Source organism: Psittacula echo, assembly GCF_963264785.1.
Source record: "Psittacula echo genome assembly, chromosome: 6".
Lineage (NCBI taxonomy): Eukaryota > Metazoa > Chordata > Aves > Psittaciformes > Psittacidae > Psittacula > Psittacula echo.
The window spans coordinates 77,922,819-77,937,703 of NC_137743.1; the positions used below are offsets into that span (position 1 = coordinate 77,922,819).

The 14,885-nt window shown below is 39.6% G+C and overlaps 1 protein-coding gene across 3 annotated transcripts in view; it reads left to right on the forward strand.

Moving 5' to 3' along the window:
* The first annotated feature begins 6,903 nt into the window (after positions 1-6,903).
* HIBCH (3-hydroxyisobutyryl-CoA hydrolase) overlaps positions 6,904-14,885 on the forward strand; it is a 41,592-nt gene continuing 33,610 nt past the window's right edge. For all 3 annotated transcript variants that reach the window (XM_080621103.1, XM_080621104.1, XM_080621105.1), the window contains exons 1-6: positions 6,904-6,956; positions 7,901-7,943; positions 8,690-8,830; positions 10,283-10,367; positions 11,234-11,314; positions 12,016-12,068. In XM_080621103.1, the coding sequence (XP_080477229.1) occupies positions 6,925-6,956; positions 7,901-7,943; positions 8,690-8,830; positions 10,283-10,367; positions 11,234-11,314; positions 12,016-12,068 (435 nt within the window). In that variant the 5' untranslated portion in view covers positions 6,904-6,924. The remainder of the gene's footprint in view (positions 6,957-7,900; positions 7,944-8,689; positions 8,831-10,282; positions 10,368-11,233; positions 11,315-12,015; positions 12,069-14,885) is intronic.

Genomic DNA, 14,885 nt, shown 5'->3' on the forward strand with positions numbered 1-14,885 from the left:
AACTGCCCTGCTGCAGAGACTCGTTTGAATTTAGAGCAACAAACTCTTAAAATAAACATCTGAGGTGTTCTCTCTAGTTATCACATCCCTGAACTGTCAGAAATCTACTAATTAGCATCAAATGCTTTTGTGCTTAATTCACTATGATTCTGACTGAAACAAGATGAGGTAACTAAGCATTCACTACAACCCCTGAGAAGGAATGGCTCGGTACCAGATGGTTCAACACCAAACCGCGTGACATTGCAGCTGAACAACAGATAAAACAGGGAGGCCATAGGAATCTTACATACAGGACTGAGCTCCTAAAATAGATTTGTAATGATTCTAAATGTTTGGGGGTTTGTTTGGTTTTGTTTTGTTTTTTACTGCCTCTTCAATAATATCATTCCACCACAATAGATCATACGAGGAAAATTTCAGGTTAACAGTAGTTGGCAAGATAAGCATATAATCTGCATTTAAAATATAATGTACATTCATTGATACAAAAGATATGAAAAGCACTACCTTTAAAGTTAACTGAACCAATGCTAAATGTGAGATAGAATTACAAGTGGGCCAATAGTGTATCAGAATGCTACTGACAAAGGAGTTACTGCAACATCTCAAAGTAAATCAGTCAAGTGACAGGAACTTCCTATTTAGAATATTGTTCCTTGCCAGGGTGGGTATGCGATTCCAGTAGATTATAATAACAAGTACCATAAGATTCAGTGGAGGGTCATATGCATATATATGTAAAATATTAATCACCATTCAGAAATAAGACACTTAAAACATCAGGATAGTTCCATTAAGGGTACATCTCCATTGAAACTGCTCTAGCTCTTGCTAGCATAAGTCCATCAGCTAATCTTTCTGTTGTGTCACATGCAAATGTGTTAATTAGGCTTATTTATAACTTCCTTTGTTTCTGAGCTGATCATAAGGAATTATGGCTACATTTTTATTCCAACTCTAGGGTAAAATCTCCAGAGCTTCAGGAGATAGGCTGGCAGGGGGGAGGCACTGAAGGCAGTGAGCCCAGTTCCCTACTGCATTGTACCTGTGCAGTCTCGGTCTGTGAAATGGGTCTGGCAAACTGCTATGTCCTAACTGGAAAGTAAATTGCCTTGTGCCAGGACTTCACACCCAGTGTGTAACTCATTTTCCATGAAAAAAGTTGCTTCACAGGGCTAAAATCATTCAAGTATCAGGTTTGAGGTTTCTGCTCACTAGGAGAAAGTTACATGTCCTATGCAGTACTTTTTAAAAGATCTCCTGTACTTTTAAGAGTCAAATTTCATTAATTGGCTATTATTGCATCTCTTTGAATCATTCACATCCTGATACACGATTCTGCATCAGTAATATATATAAAGTCTGATGGATGGTGATAAATAGTGACATGTATGGGTAGAGCTGTTCTGTACCCTTGGTTCTTGGAGTCTATCAGAGATTTCTTAAGAAATAGGAGTATCACTTTGCACTCTATACCACTTGTCTTACAAGTTCTGTTTTCCTGTACTAGTTTCACTGCTATTTTCATGTAATACAAGCAAAGCACCTCAAATAACATCCTGTTAACATAAATAAGCTTGAATTTAATTTCTTATAGAAGCACAAATTTAGAATAAATCTCGAATTAACTGATATTCTGGGATAGTGCTATTTCAAGAAGTCCAACAGGGATGGTATTTTGAAATAGAGAGCCACACTGTGTGAAAACCACATGCCTTTTTCTCTTCCTACATAGAGGCAGCTCTGACTCTCACAAAATCAAGCTCATACATCATGACACAACAGGATGCAATACAAATACCATTTGCTAAGCAGACTCCTAAAGTCTTGTAGGCAAGTATCCCTGAGCAAAGAGTGCTGGCTGCACTGTAGCATCACTTGCACTGCCAGGGAAAAAGGAACTCAGTTTCATTCCTTCCAGACCTGGGAAACTCAGCCTCAAGAACTAATTTATATACCCAAAGAGACCTTCAGCAGTAACATATCATTGGGGATCTTTTTTTTTTTAGTCCTCTAAAGGTTAACTGTCCTATGAACAGAAAATGCACTTTCCTCTGGCCCCATTCCCCCTCCACACACACACTCCCTACTGCTATTTCCACCCACGCTACAGCTCTTTTTAACTGTGTTTAAAAAGCTGAGAGAAAAATGTGCTGCTGCTGCTGCTGCCGCCGCTCCTCCTCCTCCTCAGGTGGGCGGGTTGGTAGCTGGTCAGTTTTCCGCAGCATTTCTCATTGCTAGATGTGTGGGAGGCCGGGAGCAGGAAGGGAAGGAAGCAGTCCTCTTAGGAAGGGAGGCATATCAAAGCAAGTGGGAAGCAAACAGCCCCTTCCCACCTGCACATGTGCAATTATATGCAAATGAAAAACATAACAGATCTGGAAGCAGAGCTTTCCAAGATGTGGTCCTAAAAGGTATCAAACAACTTGGGTCTCAACGCCAAGCTCAGGGGTGACCAGATCTCTTGGCAGACAGCATTTTTCACCCACGAAGAAGCACAGACCCGTGGGGAGGGAAGGGGGAAGGGAGGAGGGCGTTCCTTACAGTTCTGGCTTTGTACGTAGGTGGAGGGTGGTTCGAGGAGAGGAGTGACAGATTGCTCGTGGCAGCAGGGAAGAAAGATGTAGGAGGGTGTCTGCCCAGGGTCCCGTCTAGCCCAGGGGATACTGGCAGGGTGTATGCAGCATGAGTGCTATGTCTAAGCTGGGAGGGGAGGAACCCGCTGGTGGATGGACCTTGCCTGGGGGCTCTCTCCCGGCCCCATCAACACGACAGAGTCTGCTGGTGCCCTGCGAGGCCAAGAGAAAATGGAAGCTACTTCACCCACAATTTCATGATGAATTTGCTTTCATATTTTTCCAAACACTTCCAGTTCCTCACTGATAAGATGCAAATTAAGTGGTTAGGGGGGTGAAGGCGAGGGGGCGGAAAGATGTTTGTTTGGATTATTTTTACCCTCTCACACACTTTTTTGTGCCAGGAGGAATTCACTACTGCATGCCATTAGCTGTGCCCTCATCCCAAATCTATGACTTCAGAGGTTATATGGATGCATTATCTGAAAAGTCTCTGACTAAAAGCCCTGGGAAAGGCACTCTGTTCCCATGAGATTACTCACATAACAGCCAAAAGCAGATATTTGCTTCTCCATATTACATATGTGTGTTACAGGCCTTCCCTGGGCTGGGCTGGTTTTAGAGGGCGGAGAAGCAGATTGTTTTTCACTTACGTCTAATTTACTATCAGTGACATCAAGGGAAGACTTCACTGCAGACCTGAGCCTTTAGTACTTAGGTGCCCATGCTGGCATAAAGATATTTGAACCTGTATCATGTGGAGATGTTTCAAAGTGTTGTCAACTGAAACTGGGCTGAGAAAAAACAATTTGAGGATTGCTTGTCAGCACAGCAATAACCAGTTAGCAAGGATGAACTGGAAATTTTCCTATTCTTTACTGTTCTTTACTGTGAGGGTAGTAAGCATGGGTAAAGCCCTTCCCAAATCTTCATTCGCGAAGTCAAGCCATGATGGTGAGGTACTGGAACACATTGCCTAAAGAAGTGGTAAATGCTCCATCCCTAGCAGTGTTCAAGGCCAGGTTGGACAGAGCTTGGGTTGACATGGTCTAGTGTGAGGCATCCCTGCACATGGCAGGGGGTTTGGAACTAGATGATCTTAAGGCCCTTTCCAACCCAAGCATTCTATGATTCTATTCTGTTCCTCAAGCCGTCACAGACTCATTTTTCCTTACCTTCATACACAGTAAGGATGGACTTAACTACCCACACATACAGAAATTAGATGCCAGCTGTTAAGCCAGCAGACAAAAAGATTAAATTTACAGCAAGCCTCAATGCAGAAGCACGGGACATGAGGAAGCACTTGTACTGTGTATTATCTGGTCTTCGTGAACTACACTGGTAGCTCTCAGAGGCAAGTAAGCGAGAGGTACAAATTAATGATTCATTAGGGGTTTATAGGTGGCATAGAGCTGAGCTGCTCTTGGAATCCTCCTTAGGAACAAGAACTCCTGCATCCTTAAGTTATACGTTTTTCTGGAAAAGAAATAAAAAACTCCCAGAAACAAAACCCCAAAACATCTGCTCAACTCTGAAGTCCTCCTACAGTCTGCAGTTTGTTTTCGCTTTCCAAACCTGCTGAACACAGTGCCAGGAAATTTCTCCACAGAGAGGAATTACAACCTGCCTATCCTTCTGGCTACTGCACTTACACTCCTTGAGTTACTGGTTTGATTATTAGGGGTGCTGCACACCCCAGTGTATGCAGCCTCCTGCATCCCTTTCTGCTAATAGTACTATCATCTATAAATTCACAGGTTAAAGGTCATCTCATTCCACTTATGTGACTCCACTGTTTTCACTCTTTTTACTAATTCTACTTATAGAAGTATTTTATTTACTTTTCAGAAAACATTTTCACTTTGATATTGCACTCTGAAAAAAAAAAAAAAAAAAAAAAAAAGGTGTTCAGGAGGACCATTAAAACCCAGGATGGTATTAGAGTTACTTTTTGGACTGGCTTGCAGTCACTAAATGGCTGCCTGTAAGAAAATTGCAACTTGGTAACACCTACCACCTCTCTACCTGAAAAAATCCTATAGATAAATTCAAGCCATCACCAGCATGTTTTAATATGCAGGACACTAGGCTCAAGGAAGATGGCTCTTCTGGCACCACCCCTTCTTCTTGAAAGCAATTTAAAGAAAGAAGAAGAAAAAGAATTTAAAGAAAATGTTAAGTTTAAACTCAGTGTCAGAACCATAGAAAGAAATCAGCAGCTGTCACAATGCCTGCTGATACTTCATTGTTTACAAATGAGTAGGCCCCACTCTTACTCTGAATCAGACATGCAGCTGGAAGACAAGAAAGAAAGGGTCTTTATATTTATACTGAAACCATGGGGGGAATAGATTTAAATCAGCATAAGTAAAAGATGAATCAGATCATTGACTTCTATTTTGGATTCTAGAAACAGACATAGTATGTAATCATGTCCTGATCACAGCCTTGCCCATGTGCAGGTGGAATTTATTAAGAGATTTACAGGGTTTCAAGCAGCCTCCACCTGCTCGTAACCAAGGTTAGCTTACACATGCTGATTTCTTCATTTCCACACCACCACCACCAAAAGATTAGCTGACAAAAAGGCTCTGTTCATATTTGTCTGTGAAATATACAGACTTTCAGACACAGGATACGAAGAAGTACAAAAATGTTATCTCTTTATCAAACTCCTCCTAATTTGCCTACACCTGGATAAGAGATGCAGTTATCCTCAAAAATAGTTTACAAAATAAAAATCTAAGTAAGGGTTCAGATTTTGCAGCTATGGCAATTTGGTGTCATTTAGAATGGTTTAGATTTAATTGCATGGTACTTGCTGTAAAACAGCATATAAGGCTGTATATACATGCTCAAGATGACAGTAGAAGGCTGCATCTTTGATGATCATATAATATGTAGGGAAAAGTTCGCATAGTCTGGATTGTCTAATGAATTCTGCGCTCAATTAATTTGCAGTAGGCAGTCTCCCAATGCCTGCAAAAGCACTCCATGTCCTGTTCTGTTATTCTTTGTTCAGTGAACACGGCTGAAGACTGAGACTGCATAATACAGACATGTTCTGTGCCTGTTTAGCTTAAGATTTTTACAACCAAATTTAATATAACCCAAGAGTTACTGCGGCGGAAATGCCAATACAGATGACGCTGCTATAAGCAGGGTCTGAATTAGTTCTTGAAATGAAGAGCAAGGTTGCCCTCTGGGGACTTCACTAGAAGTGCTTCCCAGAGCTGGGAGTTTTTTCATTCCAGCAAAATAATTTTACTGCAAGGGTTTTATTTTTAAAAAATACAAACTGGACAGCCAGTGCTAAAAGCTTGCTACATCGAGTGACGACGAAGCTACGGTTCGACTTAATGCACTGTATTGTCATTTACTCCATGGTTCACCATTTTTCAGTATCAATCTCGTGCTGGCCATGTGTCAGCCTAAAAAAGTAACCCATGGAATGGTCTTAGTTACTGAAATAAAAGTGAATTTAGTTACCCTGGCGTGATGGTCATATATTCTCAGGTGCCTTAATCTTCTATTAAAATGAAAAAGGCAAAAAAGCCATTTTCCTGGTTGCAATTTCTGAGTCTGTTTGGGCTGAACACATGTTGAGTTTGAACTCACAGCTGTCTGCGGCTACTGTTGGGGCAGTAAATCATGCCAGCTACCTAATTTACCTTCCAGGATAACCAGGTGTTGGTGGGATGTTACATCAGAGCAGCTCCTTAACCCCAGCTCACAAATCTGTGTGTCAGTCACTAAGAGGCAGCACAGGTGTGGCTGCAATTGTAAGGGGTAAAAGGAGAGAGCTGGAGATCAGACATTAAGAAATCAGTTTTGCTGTTCGAAACGACACATCTCCAAAATGCAAGGTTCAGTCTACAAAGCTCGGCTCTGAAGGTAATTTAGCAATGCCGGCTTTCTCCACTTTAGGCAGCTACCACCACGGTTTACGTTACGCTTGCTTCACCGACTGGAGAAACAGCCTCACCTCATGTCCTCATACCTCCTGGGTTAATCCAGGACACGGAGCAGCACCCCTTCAGCCCAGATCCTATCGAGGTAAGGGAAAACCTCTCACAGAACTACCGAGCAAGGGACCTGCTTACAAACTCCATGCCGCCGCCCGGCTGTCCTTTGCCAGGCGCTACATTGAGTGGAAGAGGGCTGTTGATGTACGGGGTTGGACAGAAGGGGCCCTGAAGTGGGCGGCCATCCTTCAGAACCACCCGCTTACCCGAAGCGGCGTGAGGAGAACGGAGACCGGCCCCGCGCATGCGTCCTACCTCGCTCCCGGCGGATCGCGTCGGTTACCTGATGACGACGATCGATCTCGCCGGTTGTGGCCATGGCGGCCCGGGTGCTGAGGCCTCTGACCAGGTAACGGGGAGGTGTTTGTGGCTGCACTGAGGAGCGATGAAGCGGCTCCCGCGCCCCCCTTTCTCCCCGCCGATGAGAGATGTAAATGGCGCCGGGCCGGCCGCGCCCGCAGCTTGCGGCGGGAGGCGGTGGCCTGGGAAGGCCTCTAATGCCGGGGGTTGAAACCCTCTGAACTAGGATAAAGGATAATTTAGACCCAAATTAACTTTCCCATTCTAAAATGAATATGTAGTTTAGGATGCCGGAACGTGAGAATGTAAAATGTTAATTGGCCGTGTTTTGCACTCTTAAGTAGCTGTAAGATAGTTTGTGAATGCTGATGCAAGCCAGGTGTCTGAAGCCCAGTGAATGATGCTGTTAACTGTCCTACTTAACAGGATACACTGACAATTAACACAGCCTCATCAGTTAAATTGAGAAACATGGTCACAAAATGTCCCAGCATTGGTATTTCCTGTCAGCAACAGAAGCATGAGTTCAAGCTGTTCATAAACCCTACTTATATGTATGTACACACAAGGACATGAGGGCAAGTTTCTTGGAATGGCCAAGTCTTTGACAAGACTATTAAAAAAAGAAAAATTAGTATTTAAACACCCAGGAAAAGGCCGTAAATCTTTAAAAACCACAGACTGCTAAGTAGCAATCATATCTCCTAAGCTCCTTGTCTTACTTTTTACAGGTTCCCCTAACTTGAAATTGAACACATCAAAAACAGTAGTTGACATTGGTATCTGCCATCTATTTGCTAGTAAGCAAAGAAGTTTCCAACTGTTTTTAATTTCAAAATTGTAGGCTAATTTACTTGATTTTCAAAAGGAGAATGTAAAACAACTTTGCATTCAGATATTTTTCTGACAAAGCCTTGCTTAAATCAGCAGTTATGTATTTGGGATTGAGTAGCTGGTTTATGGTTTTAGCTATCTTTTTAATATTTCTTTCAGGCCAAAACCATTCAACAGACTGCAAATAATACTACAACATTTGGTAAGAACAGCATCTTGTGTTACTGAGCTGGAGGTTTTTAAGACTTTTAATTCCCCGAAACAGACATGCAGCTTGTGTCTTTTCACAGTGGTTCTGAATGCCATCGGTTATTGCTAGACATAAGGCTGCTCACGTCTTTGAGCACTTTGTTACAAGTTTCTGTTACCCTGTAAATTAAAACTTAATTATTTTGGCCTTGCCTACTTTTATAGCTATTTTCTTTGTTAGCCTCTGTATACTCCTTAAATAGAATTCAACTGTGAGTTTGAAATCAATTGTGAAAATAGTTCAGTGATTTGTTCTCTACTGTTAAAAGTTACTTACAGACAAAGCAATGCGTACATTTGGGTTTCCAGTGTCAAAGTGTCAGTAGGGACACATAGAACTATCGTTGTTATAATTGTTGCAGGTATTTTCAGAATGCCAGTTGTAAGGAACCATGGTTTTGTGTTTTATTGTGGCAGTTTTGGTAGTGTGTTTTTGAACGAATTCAATTGTCAGTGTGTAGCTCAAAAACTTGTCTAAGGTTTATTATTCTCAAGGACTTAGGCATAAGGTGTTTTTGAAAAAACTGGTCAGGAATTGCAGATAAGACTTGAAGCACAGTGGGAAAGCCTTAGTGTACATTTCCAAAATGCATGCTTTATGATCTTAAATGTTACGAGAATATTTCCATAAACACTCTTTATGGATGTTACTCAAGGTATCTAACTGATGACATTTGGTTTATTTATTTGCATGTACAGAAGATTTCTAAGCAAACAGATTCAACAGCTGAAGTCTTGTTCGAAAAGAAAGGAGGTGCAGGAATAATAACTTTGAATAGACCCAAGGCTCTCAATGCAATAAATTTTTCAATGATCCGACAAATTTATCCACAAATAAAGGTTAGTAGCTGCATTTCTACCCATCCACTATACATATGTATCCAAAACCAATTTTAAAATTCAGTCTGACACTTCTTAGTGTACTAATTTAAAGAATGAAAGTCTGTGTGAATGCATTGGCCAATTAGCCATTTATAGTAGGGGAAAGAACAGACGGTTTTAAATAAGTTAGAAAGAGAAGACACGTCAAAGAAACAAGCTGTCAGACAAAGTTAAATTTAGCATCTGGATAGGTAGAGACACCCATATTAAAAGTAGAACTGAATTAAAAGCAAGAAGGGCTCATGGTTTATATATAGCTTTTGGCAACACTCAGCTGGTCAGTCAGCATGCATGAATTCCGGCATGTACAGTTGTGTTGCCTTTTGGTTGGGTGCATGTTTTGTGGGGAGGCTGCACCTCTGAAATAAAAGATACAAGCCATTTGAAAGCAAGGTGCTGTCAGTGTTATTCCTTTAGGAAGAACTTTACGGATTTACAGGCACTTTTTACAAGCTCGTGAAGGAATGTGAAATTTTAAGCATGCAAATAGTCCTTTTTAATTTAATGATACTATTTATGATACACACAAAGTCAGACTTACTAGATGCCAGTACTTGTTGGATAGTTACCTGCCTTTTGGGATTTTGGTAGACAGATATATTGCAAGTTTATGTATTCTTTGAAGAACACTTACAGACATACTTAATCTGTAGTGCTGAGTACTGGGTTTTATTTGAAGCACACCCTTAAAAGGTGGCATAATTTTAAGTACACTTGCTGGTATACAGAAGTGTACTGTCTTTTTTGTCTGGGTACTTACTTGGATAAGGGATATATAAGCATAGTTTAAAGGGCAGGGGGAGGGAAAACCTGTAGATGACATCTTTTTCTCAATATGGTTGCACCACTGCTGAAGTCTTGTGCCACTGTATTTAATTCAGGAAAAAAAACCAAGCAAACAACAACATGGTCATTGTACCTAGCAAAACATCTGTGCACAAATTGATTTATTTCAGAAAAAAATTCCTGATGAGCATTGATCACAGTAGTTTTGACAAAATCCATCAATAATTTAATCCCTGTTTTCCTTGCCATGCATTTTAGATTTACACAACTTTCATGATTTGGCCTGAGATGTTGTTATTATATCTTCCGTGTTCCTACCTTTATGCCCCAGCATTGTGTTCCAATTGGGATTTATGCTGGACCCTGTTTTAGGGAGTGCTGCCTTTCTTCAAGTTGGGATCTCTACACAGGCATTTTCTGAAATACATGCGGCAACTCTGCTAATCTCTGATGTCAAATAGGAACAGGAGTGGCTGAAAGATGTGTAGCTCTCAGTGTAAGGCAAACTATTTCAAGTATAGTTTGATTTGCTTTTTGAGAAAGTAAAGTAAGTATTTACAGCATACAGAGAAAGCATTTTTTTGCGCACTTGAATCTTACATGGAAACATTTACTTCTTTTTAGACCTGGGAGAAAGATCCCGAAACTTTTCTAATAATTATAAAGGGAACTGGAGGAAAAGCTTTTTGTGCTGGGGGTGACATCAAAGGTAAGGAGTAGAGTCACTTGAACATTTAACTCTTTATTTACTGGTTTATTTACTGTGACTTGGGTAAGCACAGCCTTGCTACACAAAAGTAAGAGAGATTATTCTTATGATGCCTTGATGCACAGATGCTATTTCAGTTACTTGTCAGGAGACAGCTGTCAGAACATTGTATAAAAGAGTAAAAATTGCACTTTTATGAATAACTAGTAATAGCAGTCAGTCATTCGTGGGAAAAGAGAGTCCTTGTCTCTACCTTTTTCTTCCCAGATTTTCATTACTGGCAGCTTCTTTACGAGAAATTTGAAGAGTCCTAATAAGTAACTTTTACTATAAGATAATTTGTGTCTGATGTTTGAGTTGGCTGTATAAAGAGCTGACAATGGTTATCAGTGTATCTGTGATTATTTTGTAACTAAGAACTGTAGGAAACCTCCAGACTGTGAAAATTAGCAGTTGTTTTAAATTTTAGGTGAACAAGCAGCACAGGTTATTATCAAATTATGTCCTGCTCTCATTAGCTTCTCAGTTTTAGTATTCAGAGTTTTTGGTATAATCAGTTTTAAGTAAGCGTTCTATATATTGATATGAAATACCACAAACAAGACTACCATACATTAGGAGGGGTTCCATGGCGTAGAAGATGAACTGCATGCTCACATGTTTGTGACAGTCTCCAGCATAATAAAATTGACTCATATTTGAAACTTTGAATTCATATTTAAGATTGAGCAGGTTTTCTCAACTAAAAGCAGGATTAAGTTGCGGTTTGATTGCAGTTGGAAGAAATTGTTTTCATGCAATATTAATTCTTATTTGCATTTTCCTTTAAACTTACAGTTATCTTTAGAATTTTTATTTCTCTTAAGCCATCAGAGATGCAGGAAAAGCTGGAAATAAGATGACACAAGATTTCTTCAGAGAAGAATATACCCTGAACAATGCCGTTGGTATGTTTAATAGCAAATTCTGAAGCAGTACAGTTTTCAGAGTCGTGGCTTTGAATGTAAATTCGCTTTCTCTGTTTGCTAATCTAAAAAACCCGAAGATAACATAATAGAAGTAGTTTTATGTTAGTTTTTTTTTTTTAATACCACTGGTGTAACTTATCTCATTTGTACATCATGCATGCAGAATTTGTTTCTTTTGTTTAAGCTACTGTAATAGCTTATTGCATCCTATTGTTCTGGATAGTTATAATTCAGCTACAGATTAATTATGTCGTAGATGCAGACAGTGCAGTTCTGCACTAAGTACCATTGATCTACTTCAAAGAAGACTTGAGATAAAAATAGATGCATGGAAAATCATTAGTATTCAGTCAGAAGGCAGAAGAGCAAATTATGTTAAAGCTTTCCATTTAAATAAACCGCATAAATTAAGCTAGGAGTTAAAACGCCTTAGTTTATTGCAAAGAACCTAGGAGTATGTGGTCTTAAAATAACTACCAGCAAAGACACTGAGTAAAGATGTTTTCAGTTACCGTGCATGGAAAGATTCAGAAGTCCACTCTGAATAAAACCGCTGTCTAATATTAGTGTTTTCAGGTCAGACTTAAAAGTTCAGTCAGATTCATCAGTTCAGCTGATGTCACAGGACAATTGTCTTGAAAAAAATGAACAATTTTTTTGTTTCTTTACATTTCTTACAGGCACTTGCAAGAAGCCGTATGTGGCACTTATCGATGGCATTACAATGGGAGGGGTAAGTTAAGCACCTTGGTGTGGTATCTGACATCATTTGTTTTAAAGTAATGTAATATGCTGTGCTCAAGTTAAATGAAGCACACACATGGCATTTCAAACATTGCAATTCAAGAATAAGGATTGTAATGTGAACCTTTGTCTCTTGCTTGTTAGGGCAGCTTGCTGCTCTTCTAGTGCTTCTGCTGTTCTTTCATACCCAGCGCAACTGCTTCTCTGAGGATCTGGCAGTTGTGTTAAGAGCAGAATCCTGTCACTGTAGGAAATGCCCCTTGCAAAGGTTTTCAGAATACTGAAGTGTGAGTTTGTAGATCATACAAGAACTGAGTTTTCCACTCAAAATGTATTAAGAAATTGAACTATATAAATATACAATTAAAGGACAACTCCATGAAAACTTGTAAAAATTACAGTCTAAGCTGTACTTGAACAGACATTTGTGAGATCTGTATTTTTGCAACAAATTATCTGAAAATGCATCTACTTTCTCACCTTTGTAGTACTCCTAAAACATGAATTACAAGATCCTGATTCTCCCTTACCCCTTCCAAGGCCATACCATATTACTAAAGCAACATGGAAAGACTCCATCATATTGCTAGTTCTACTCAGTGTTAATAATTGCTTCAGCAATTCGTGGCTCTGAACACTATGAGTAGGTAGTTAAGAGACCAGTACTGTACTTTCCTACATGCTGAAATGCTATTCTCTTCAGCTTGACATCTGCTGGATACATTTGCACTGTAGCAGGGAGTTGAAGATAATAATCTTAAGTTATTTTGAACAGTGAGTTTGACAAGAAAAGTCTGCCTGCCATATTGTCGCTTAAATTTATATTCTTGCACATCAGTATGATATGGGTGTATAATCTGTTTAAGTTTGTCGAAGACAGGATGATGTAACACTACATGATCCATCACTGGTCGTGACTCCTCCCTCTTCAACTTCTCTTGCACATTTCTTTTTGTGTATTTTGGCTGTGGTCTTTCCAGCTGGTGATCTAAACATGCTATTCCTCTTTTCCCCTTTGCTGCTCTGCTACCAAGCCTCAGATCTCAGGCCTCTAGAACAGCTCATGGTTGTACTGTTATCTTGTTCTGCTTCCTGTGTGGGAATGCTCTGTCCTACTGTAATTATTTATCAGAACTGCATCCATACAAAGGAGTTATTCTGTTTATGGTATGATTAGATGCTCTGTTTTAAATCACTCAGATGTTTGGTTCTATGTTTTTAACACAATAAGTTCATATTTCATCCCTTTCATATGCCCAAGATCTGGCTATCTTAGTCCCTACAAGTGAGTGGGAGCTAGAAACATTTGTCACTTATGAACTACAGTAAATGCCTTTAAAACAAATTTACATCGAAACCGTTAGCTTTAGAAGCAAGTGATTTTAGCTTGGCCTTAAGATTCAAGGGACAGCTCTTAAAAACTGCGATTTTCACTATAGTCAATGAACGAAAAGACAAACAGGTCAATCTCAAACTTGCTCAAAAAAGCAGCACTGTAGATGGAGTGCCCTATCGTTCTAGTTTAAAATAAACTGAAAATCAGAATGTGTTAGAAACTCAGTTATTATGTGCTTAGGTAGTAAAAGTTGCTACTGATGCACAGATACCACAGATTTGTGATGGTAAAACTTGGCATTGTATCAAAGTAAACTAGTTCCACTTCAGCATTGTTGGCCAGAAGCTGGTAGATGGCTTTCTTGAGAGCGTAAGTATCCAACAGATGGGGCTGTGGAGCTTGATTTCTGCACTTCTTATCTATGCTCCTGTAGTTCATCAAAAATTGATATTCAGTATAAATGTATCTTTTAATTTTTTTTGTACTTAGAACAGTAGGTTCAGGTAACAAGTATGTTTGATGAAGCAAAGGTGACTGCATTTTACTAAGCAACAGTGAAACAAGTTATAGATACCACATTTATTGCTAAAGGGCATATACAGTGGAAGGGAACACTGGGCGTGTACTCTCATGATGCTGAAAACTGTCAGATTATGATAGTTATCAGATGCTGAAAATCTATTCAGATTATTTTAGTAGACTTCTATCTGTACACTTTTATTTCCTTGAAATGAAATACCTGAACAGTAGACAAAAAAATGCAGAGTATTTAAACAGTTGTTTGTTTGGTGGTTTTTTTAATATTATTGTTTCTAACTGAGGTCCTAAGTTTGGGTTTCTTGGTTGTAAAAAACCTCCAATCTTTTCCTGACTTCAATGAACAAAAGTGTGCTGTGTAACTTCAGTGTAACTCTGTGGTTTTAAATAGGGCGTTGGCACAAAATACATTACTGTGTCATTGCTCTTTCTAACAGACTAAAAGGCTTAATAACAATGTATTTTATACCTGTTTCAGAGCTAAATAAAGTACACTAGACAGATTTGATTGGTGGTTTTAATTTTACATAAAGCCTACTTAAATCTCTGGCACATTGCCAAAGCAGAAGTACATATATCCAGGAGCAAAGGCCACTGCTTTTAGTTTCGGGAGGAATCTGCAGCAGAGTCTACAAAGTACCCTCCTCCTTAGTATCATATTTAGAGCATGCATAATTTAGAAACTTCCTGAGCTAGACTGTATTTCAGAACCATGGTGCTAAATAACTATCAGTAGTCACACTCGCCTCTCTATTCATACGGCACTTTCTGACATAAAGTCGGTTTGGTCTTCAGAAAGGCCTGTGGCAATAGGCTTCACAGTTCAATTTTGTGATTTGTGAAAAGCAGTTTGCTGCTGTTTCAGGCCTATTGTCTGATATTACTGAATGCTTATGTGTTTAGTTATTAATAAGGCCAAAATAGGCCCTCAAG